This window comes from Nannobrachium achirus, assembly GCF_963921795.1.
Source record: "Nannobrachium achirus genome assembly, chromosome: 9".
Taxonomy (NCBI): domain Eukaryota; kingdom Metazoa; phylum Chordata; class Actinopteri; order Myctophiformes; family Myctophidae; genus Nannobrachium; species Nannobrachium achirus.
Window position 1 is genome coordinate 16,649,966 of NC_137818.1, and position 9,725 is coordinate 16,659,690.

General features: G+C 46.2%; 1 protein-coding gene across 1 annotated transcript; it reads left to right on the forward strand.

The window, feature by feature from the left end:
* The first annotated feature begins 1,060 nt into the window (after positions 1–1,060).
* zc3h10 (zinc finger CCCH-type containing 10) lies at positions 1,061–9,389 on the forward strand. Its single transcript, XM_080732582.1, has 6 exons — positions 1,061–1,226; positions 2,634–3,012; positions 3,567–3,860; positions 4,439–5,162; positions 6,699–6,923; positions 8,799–9,389. The coding sequence occupies exons 2-6, from the start codon at positions 2,828–2,830 to the stop codon at positions 9,111–9,113; spliced, it is 1,743 nt and encodes a 580-aa protein (XP_080588708.1). The 5' UTR covers positions 1,061–1,226; positions 2,634–2,827; the 3' UTR covers positions 9,114–9,389.
* The last annotated feature ends 336 nt before the right edge of the window (positions 9,390–9,725 follow it).

A 9,725-nucleotide genomic window follows, 5' to 3' on the forward strand; every position in this document is an offset into this window, starting at 1 on the left:
GACAACGATCCACTTGTCCTGGACTCTTCGCCCTCCTGGCCCCCAAACTGTGGAATAAACTCCCTGTTGCACTTAGAACAACAAACTCACTCCCTAGCTTCCACCGTGGCCTGAAGACTCCTCTTCAGACTCCCCCTAAGCCCATAGCACTTACCGTAGCACTCGCCTACCCTCAATGACCATACGTGCAAGCTAGCATTTTTTAGGTTTTATAATTTATATAAAGTGTTTCTACGGATTAGGTGCTCGGTCTACCAACGTTATTTTTTTTCTTTTCCTAGATTGATATTTCTATGTATTTGATGTATTTATGTATTACCTTGCTTATTGTAAATCGCTCTGGAATAAAAGTGTCTGCTAAATGCCTAAATTGTATTGGTGGTCCCTGCTTCATTCTCTCTCATCTAGGGGGTCCCCAGGCTGTTATACTTACAAGTGGAGATATTTGGATGAAGCCTATACCTCTCAAATGCAGACTGTTCTTCTTTCCTTCTAAACTGCTATATTAATTATTGTAGATTATTATATCAGCTGCCAGCATATTTCACTGGTAATTTTGGATCAACATTATTATCAAACTATTGTGTGTAGGCCTACATAGTGTGTAACTATTAAACACAAACTAATCCAGATGTAAACAAACGCACTACAGGGCGTGTGCTATGCCTTCTGAACAGTAGATGTCGGTATAGATAGCATAGATCAAGGAAATAGAGACGGAAGCGTGCTTACCTCGCCGTACAACGGTGTAGCGCGCCCACACATACCAGATCTACAAGCTCACAGTGCGTAGCGTCGCGACCCGTTGTGAGCTTGTAGATCTGTGATTTATTTCTGGCACAAAAAGCCACATTTGACTGCGTTTATTTGGCAGTGCTTACGTCCGGCCTGAAGCCCCGCCCTACTGTATCCGGTAATCTGCACACACACATACGTGCATGTACACAGGCCGTTTCCGTTTCCGCTGCACACCGGATCCTCAACATATAGAGTGAATAGTAGATGAGTCTCTAGAGAGGAAGTGACGTCGTCTTGTTCGTCTTTGCTGGTGTGATGTGTTGATCCGAGGAACCTTGTAAACAATAACAGTAAAGGAAATATTATTACTTATGGACAATTACAACAAAATGTAATTATTATGAATGTAATTTAATCCATAATAATGACAAACACAAACCCTGTATGTCCGTCTGGCCGCTGATCGGTGGAAAAACAACATGTTTCTGGTAGGTTTAATGTAGTCTGACTGCTGCTATCTTGTCAGCTAACATTAGCTTCAGTCTAGACTGTCATGACATTAAAGGGATGGTTCCATGATGTCACATGTCTTTAGATTCTGGTCAAATAGTTCGATTAGTTTTAGTTTTAGTTTTTCATCTGAAATAGACTAATGATGTCCGCTGGAGGTTTGATAGCATTTTGTATCAATGCTAATGGAAAGCAGGTTAAAGTAAACACAATAACAGTTGTTGGCTAAAGGATCCCATTGGTTTCCCACTAGCATGGCTAACTGATCCCATTGGTTCCCACTAGCATTGTTAGGAAGGGCTAACAACCAGCTTGCTGTGGTCATGTGTCAGCCACCTCAACCACCTCTTTGACGAGATGTACATATAAATGTTTTAAAACAATATTTGATTTTAAAATAAAGAAATCCTCTCTCTCTCTCAAACTTCTGCCAGTGTGCCAGTTATCACCCTCCCATGTGCCAATGTTGGTTTAACCCTTTACCTTCAGCCATCTCCCTGAAGGTGTTCTCGGCGTCGGGGCTCTTGTTCTTGTCAGGGTGGTGTTTCATGGCCAGTTTACGGAAGGCCCTCCTCACCTCCTTGTCTGTGGCGGTCTGCTGGACGCCCAGGGTCTGGGTCTTATATTTCATTTTATGTAGGCTATTTATAACATACTTATATGTATTTCATTTGTTTATATTTATGCGTATTTATTTAGCCGCAAAAAAAGAGAAGATTTACGTTAAAAAAATCAAGTTTCCAAATGCACAAGCTGTGAGCTTGTATATCTGCTGTTTTTTTATAGCCAACATATATAAAGTTTGTGTAAACAGGGTGAGAATGACACCACATGGGTTGACACTAAGGTCTCAGAGGCACAAAATGAAAAGACCAAAAATCGAAATATTGATTATTATCACGATTATCACAATATTCCCAACCTCCATTATCCTGGGGTGGAACATTTGCCCCCCCCCCCCCCAAAAAAAAAGCAGATCTACAAGCTCACAACGCGTCACGTTGCGACACGTTGTGAGCTTGTAGATCGGCTATTTTGTGGGGGAAAAAGACTGTAGTACACTATTTCCAGGTCCGTTTTACCAATTCTAGAGGGTTTAAAATATTTTTAAATGGTAACGGATATGCAGCTCGGCAAATCAAAGGTGAATTGACCCATGACGGAGGATAATTTCACGATCAATTTAAATCTCCACGATACGACTATTGTGAGTGTTGTTGTTTTTTAACCACAAGAAGCGATTATAGCGATTGTTGTCCCATCCCTAGTTTGCATGAAAGAAAGAGAGAGAGTGTTGGAGCCAAAATGCCCTTTGAGTCAACAGTCTGGCCACGCGAGACTAATGAAATGATAAGTAATTTATAACCTATCCATTTATTTCACAGATCTACGAATAGGAAGAGAGGAAGATCCATCACACACTGGCCAGAGGAGAGGAGCACCCATCAAACTTTTATTATTGTTTATAAGACGTTAATGCATGTTTTCCATGCAAGGCCGATTTAACCCCCCGCTCACCCATGTGGTCCCGGTGCTGGGCTGAACGCCATGCTGTTCTCCCGGTGCTGGGCTGAACGCCATGCCTGATCGGGACGCTAGCTTCCTGTCAGGTGGTGCTGGGAGTGGGAGTGGCCTAGAGGAGGGCGGGGGAGCTGTTGGAGGCGGCGGGGGCGTCATCATGGGGGGAGGCGGGGCTCTGGGGAACGGTGGCGGAGCCGGCTGTGGGAACGGCGGTTCCGGGCTGGCCTTGGACGGCGTCTGCAGGTATGTGGAGGTGGTGGGGAAAAAATACTCAATTTGTTTACTTAATGAATTAATGGTGACATAACCCTATGTTAGATATGTTGATGAATGAATTAATTACTAATCTTGTCATAACTCTTATTTATGAATTGACGACAAGTGTGACAACACTTTTCCCCTCCACAGGGACTTACTAATGAATTATTAATCATGACTTATTAATACATTATTAATCATGACTTCTTAATTAAAGGAGCTATAGTCAACTTTTTCTTGAAAAACGGATGCTAAAATAAAAATGTTTCGAAAATATTTTATAAAAAAATATATGTGTTTCTATTCAAAAATGACCACAAAAAGCGTAAAATAACGATAAAATAATCATTTTGGCCATTGTCAGACGACACTTTGTTTACATTCTAGTCTATAGACTAGGATGTAAACAAAGTGTCGGCCCTACAATTAAAAAGTTGACTATAGCTCCTTTAATTATTAATCATGACTTATTATTGAATCATGAATTACTAATGAATTATGAATCATGACTCATTAATGAGTTAACGTTGCGTACGCAGGGACTACGTGCGCAACGTGTGCAAGCGGGGGAAGCGCTGCCGCTTCCGCCACCCGGACGTCAACTCGGTGCCGGACCTGGGCGTTCAGAAGAACGAGTTTGTCTTCTGCCACGACCACCAGAACAAGGAGTGCATGAGGAGCAGCTGTCGCTTCGTCCACGGGTCCAAGGAAGACGAGGACCACTACAAGAAGACCGGAGAGCTGCCCCAGAGGCTGAGAGGGAGGGTGGCCGCCAGGCTGGGTCTGAGTCCCACCGACCTGCCCCATAGCCGGGGAGAGGTCCCGATCTGTAGGTAGGTTTATATATACAGTATATCCATCTATCTATCTAACCCCAGAGGCTGAAAGGGAGGGTGGCCACGAGGCTGGATCTGAGGCCCCACTGACCTGCCCCATAACCGGGGTGAGGCCCCGATCTCTAGGTAGGTTTATATATACAGTATATCTATCTATCTATCTAACCCCAGAGGCTGAGAGGGAGGGTGGCCACGAGGCTGGGTCTCAGCCCCACTGACCTGCCTCATAGCAGGGGAGAGCTGCCAATCTGTAGGTAGGTTATGTATGTATAGTATGTATGTATGTATGTATGTATTTATGCAATACATGCAAAATGTATCTATGCATGTAACCCTAACCCTGAGCCCCACTGACCTGCCCCATAGCAGGGGAGATGGGTTATATCAGGCCGCACTTGTTGATGGTGACGTCACCAAGAATGCTGGTCCCTCATTGGCTGTTGATGGTGATGTCACCCTGTGTTTTTTCAGGGGTTTTCCCATTGGATGTTGTAAACACTCACAGACAGACAGACAGACATAGATTTATAGATGGAATATTATTATTAATATATGTATTCATTGTGTCATTCCAGGGACTTCCTGAAGGGGGAGTGCCAGCGGGGGAACAAGTGTAAATTCCGCCATGTCCAGAAGGACTACGAGTACGAGACCACCCATCATCATCCCGCCCTGGGCGGGGGGGCTATGGGGGGGAACACCCTGCTGGGGGGAGGGGGGGCGATGGGGGGGCCGGGCGGAGGGGGAGGAGGTGGAGGGCCCAACGGGGCGGGCGGCATGATGGGGGGACTGAACTGTGGGGGGGGTCTGCTGGGAGGGGTCAACGGGGGGTCCTGCGGAGGCATGGTGGGCCTGGTGGGGGGCGGGGGTGGCACCGTGATGGGCATGGGTGGGACCATCCCCATCCGGGACCCCCCCGGGGGCATGTCGGGGGGGCTGGGGGGAGGCGGTGGGGGCATGGGGGGCTGTCTGTCAGCCCTGGGCTCGATGGGACAGCGGCGCTACGACCGAGGGGGGGCCGCCGGGGCGGGCGGGGGTCCCTGGGGAGAGACACTGTTCGATGGGTCTGGGGCGGGGCTGTTCGAGGCGGGAGGGGGGGGTGGGTGTCCGCTGGAGGCCGTGGATCCCCACCACCTCACCCTGCAGCTGAAGAGACGGAGGATGGAGGCTCTGGGTCACTACGAGCTGCAGACCCCCACCCTGCAGCCCCACGCCGCTTCCAGACCCCTGATGGAGTTCAGGTTCCTGGAGGAGGAGAACAGCCTGCTGAGGAAGAGGGTGGAGGAACTGAAGAAACAGGTTATAACCATATACATAACTCTATACAAAACCCTTAACTCTATACCTAACCCTGAGGAAGAGGGAGGAGGAACTGAACAGGTCTGTTATACCTAACCCTAAACCTAACCATATACACAATTTAGATCTACGGATGCTATAGAGTGTGAATCTACAGGACTGATGCAATGTGTGCCTTGAATGATAGCTGGCTGTCCAGGACCACACCAAGGTTTCTGCAGTTTGTTATCTATGGAAATAGTGAGATCTTGCATGGGGAAAGACTTAGCTGGGAAGAAGAGAAGCTCCGTCTTGTCCGGGTTCAGCTTGATGTGGTGGGCTTGACAGAACCTCATTAGTGCCGTCCCAGTGATGCCTAGCAAATAACAAAACATATATATTGGTATTTCCCACAATAACATCATTGCAGATTTAGCTTACATGAACAAACTGAATCAATTGGATTGCAAATTAAGCAGATTTGACTTAATCCTGCCCTCAGAACACATTCCAATGATTACAAGTCACAACTGCACAAAGCAAAACGTCAATGCAGACAGACAGACAGACAGACAGACAGACAGACAGACAGACATACAGGAGAGAGGAAAAGGGGAGGAAGGGGACATGAACAATACACAGATGTCTTATTGCCTCAATCACTCACTGTTGAGTAGATTTCCTTCACACTGGGTTGTGTTTGTCACGCATTGAATCCGGGTCAGGAGTCAGGAGCAGTACCATAGTAAACACCACCCTTTAGAGGCTTATATTTGGCATTTATCTACTTATTTCTGTGACGCACTCGGCAGTTAAAGAAGGACTGTTTTTGATTGAATACCGGACGTTATTAGAGGATTTACTGTAATTTACGGTAATCCACACCAGGTGTCTAACTTGATTATTAATTAGTATTATAATTGTTATTATAGATGTCTAACCTGATTATTAATTAATGTCATTATTGTTATAGGTGTCTAACCTGATGTTAAAGCTATACTGTGTAAGTTGCTCAACTAGTGGTCAGTAGCGGTATTGCTTTTTTCGGCCGTTTTTCGGCCGGAGTCGTCGCGGACCACCGCCGCGGACCACCGGAGCGGCGCCAGCAAACCACCGCGACCGATAGTAATCCGTGGAGGGGTAGAACGCATGGTAGAACGTAATTTTCTGGCCAGGATTTGTGGATTAAGAGGTTAAAATCCTTCACCATGGTAAACACTGTAGCCAAGCGGAGGCGCTTCCTGGAGACCAGAGCAGATAAGCTGTGATTGGCCGGTAGTGTACCATGTGTGCATGATCGGCGATGTGATTGGGCAACGTATACACAACGTATACAGATGATGCAGATTACGTCATTTTGGCGCGAAATCCCGCCCCTGTCACTGCTAAGAAGAAAACATATAAAGAGAAGGCTTCAGAAGCTGAAAATAACGGAGTGGGTGTTCTAAAACTTTAGCGATTTAACAGTTAGGACAATTTTAAGATTTGTTTTATAAAAAAAGTTACATGGTACAACTTTAATAATATTAACATTATTAATTCATATTATAATTATAGGTATCCAACCTGATGGCCACCAACGAGGTTCTACTGGAGCAGAACGCTCAGTTCCGCAGCCAGACTAAGGTCATGACCTTGACCTCCACTCCGGCCCCCGGCTCGGAGCAGAGCCTGGTTCCGGGACCCCCCATGGTGGCGGCGGTGAGCTCCTACAACCACGGCATCGCCCAGACACACACCACGCTCAGCAGCGCCCCCCAGAGGGGGCCCGTCACACAGCAGGTTAGTGCATTGGCAAGCACCCTCCATGACCATACATGTCATTCAGGTAGCATTGTTACATAGAGCCATGTCATGTTATGTTGACAGTCATTCAGATAGCATGGTTACATAGAGCAGGGGTTTTCAAAGTGGGTGACGGGGCACCCTGGGGTGCCGTGACAGCAGTCCAGGGGTGCCGCGAGATCATTTGATAATATTCGGAATTCATTTGGACACTTGAAAAAATATTATTTAGTATAATTTTAAACTTGAAGTACAAAGTTATTTTCAGTCAGCTCTAACCAAAGTGTCTATTATATCAATGTTTTCCTCGCAACATAATCACTAAAAAAAACTTTCGGTGAAGCAAAGCCCTGCTTCATCATACAAGACTGTCGCACAAAACTAGTGAAAACAGCCGATCTACAAGCACACAACGCCTTGCGTTGCGAGGCGTTGTGTGCTTGTAGCTCTGCTGTTTTCACTAAAAAATATTTATGGGGTGCCCCGAGACAAAAAAGTTTGGGGACCCCTGACATAGAGCCATGTCATCATGGACGGATTAACCCCCGCGAAGGCCCCTGGACGATATTTTTTTACGCCCCTCCCCCCCCCCCCCCCTCCCGACCGACGCGCACTACCCAGCTCGGATTATAAACCATGATGATCATCTGTGGGTCAAGAAAGCACCTGTAGACAACAGAGGAGGGGCCCACACATTTGATTTTTAATTAACGTATACATTTAATTTTAGTAAATTGTCAATGACCACGCGGCCCAGTATCCCCAAGGGCCCAAGAGAGCCAAGGGCCCCTGGCAACGGCCCCACCGGCCCATGTTATGCCGACCGTACATCAAAGCTTTGATTGATTGATTTATTGAGGACTTTACTTTATTAGAAGTTCGCATAGGGAAAGGTACAGTTTCATGACAGTATAGTTCACTGGTCACGGTCAACTTCTAAAATGATGAACCCAAAAAAGACTATGGCTTGTTTCAATTGAGATCTCATATAACATTGAATTACAGACAGATAGAACACAGTACTGTGCAGAAGATATAATCATATTTACAACAGAAAGGTCAGGGGGAGGTAAGGATAGGCTTTGTTTTCATGTTACCAGGTTCGAGTAGCAGCCGCCTGTAAGTGGCTTTTCAGTGACATTTTAAAGGAAAGAAGGGATTTAAAATCCTTTAAGGCCTTCAGTAGGGCGTTCTACATTTTAGCGGCATAGCAGGTGAACGCACTTGTGCCAAATCTGGGTTGGACGTGATCTGTGGAGCTACCTCTGGTGTTGTAATTGTGAATATCCGTGAGGTTTTGGAAGTATTTTGTCAGGTACATACTGTAGCTTCCATGTACAGATTGTTGATGTTTATTTGATTGTCTCTTGAAATGTATTGAATAGGTTCTTGGTCTACTTGCGTGTTTTGGATTACTATTTCTATGCATTTCATGCATAGACATAGTCTGCTGTCTTTACTTATTGTAAGTAGGGCTGTCACGTTCATGAAATTTTACATGGAGATTAATTGTCACTCAAATAATTGCGATTAATGATTTTAATTGTGTTTGGCTTGTAGGCTTTGAAGTTGCACATGGCAAATATCATATGACACATAACCTAGATTATAAGTAGAAAGTCATTACTGACATATTTGACTGACAACATTATACTTAAAAAAAGAATTGTTTATGTAAATGGCCAGTCGCATCGCAAAGCGTTGTGAGCTTGTAGATCTGCTATTTCCACTTTGTTTTGAATTTTTCAACATGTAAACGATTATGACGATTACATGCGATTCCATGATTATGTACTAATTGTGATAGGCCTGACTGTAAGTTTCTCTGGATTAAGAGCGTCTGCTAAACAACACCCACATTGTCCATTGTAGGAGCTGGTGGTGGTGGCCTCCACCGAGAGCAACGCCCCGGCGCCCCTCAACCCCGAGATCAGCTGCCCGCTGTCCGCCGCCCTGGTGCAAACCATGGGCATGGGGGCACCGGCCGTGGTGTCCATGGCACCTGTGGCCGTGTCGGTGGCGCCTGTGGTGTCCGTGTCCATGGCACAGGCCATGCCGGGCATCACCATGAGCCACGCCCCCAGCCAGGCCATGCCCGGCATCACCATGAGCCACGCCCCCACCACGCCCATGGTGTCCTACCCCATCGCCAGCCAGAGCATGAGGATCACCAGCCTGCCGCACTGACTCACCGGCTCGGAGGACTACGCAGGGTGCTTCCTTCACCTCTAGAACAGTGCTTCTCAACCTGTGCGTCGGGCTCCCCCGGGGGGTCCCCAAATTATTCTGAGGGGTCCCCAGAGGATTAGCTTAATGTGATACATTGTTTTCTCACTCAACAGTAAACAAACCAACCTAACCTTTAAGTGTATAGATATATTTCTAAAGTGACAATTTAAGGACTTTTTAATACCTCTAAAATGACAAATCAAACATCGGCCAAATTGTCAAATTATATTAGAGGTGAAAATAACCGATCTACATGCTCACAACGCCTCGGAACACGAGGCGTTGTGAGCATGTAGATCTGCTATTTTCACAATAGAACCTTGTTATCCAAAATGCAATGCCTCAACTCTTAGTGCTTGTCAGGGTGGGGGGGGTCCCCAGTTAAAATATGATTATTGTGGGGGTCGCGGCCTGAAAAGGTTGAGAACCACTGCTCTAGAGGAGACTGGCTGTCCCAGTGAGGACTGTTCCTTCACCTCTAGAGGAGACCAGCTGTCCCAGGGAGCCATAGTTGGCTGTCAGACTTCCGTCGGAAAGTGGGTTATTATTATAACTGGTCTAAAAATGAAT

Bases quoted from the DNA above. Each gene is read 5' to 3' on its own strand.
- zc3h10 (XM_080732582.1), top strand. From the start codon at position 2,828: ATGCCTGATCGGGACGCTAGCTTCCTGTCAGGTGGTGCTGGGAGTGGG. The intron at 3,013-3,566 runs GTATGTGGAGGT...TTGCGTACGCAG, and splicing joins GCCTTGGACGGCGTCTGCAG to GGACTACGTGCGCAACGTGT. The intron at 6,924-8,798 runs GTTAGTGCATTG...TGTCCATTGTAG, and splicing joins GGGGGCCCGTCACACAGCAG to GAGCTGGTGGTGGTGGCCTC.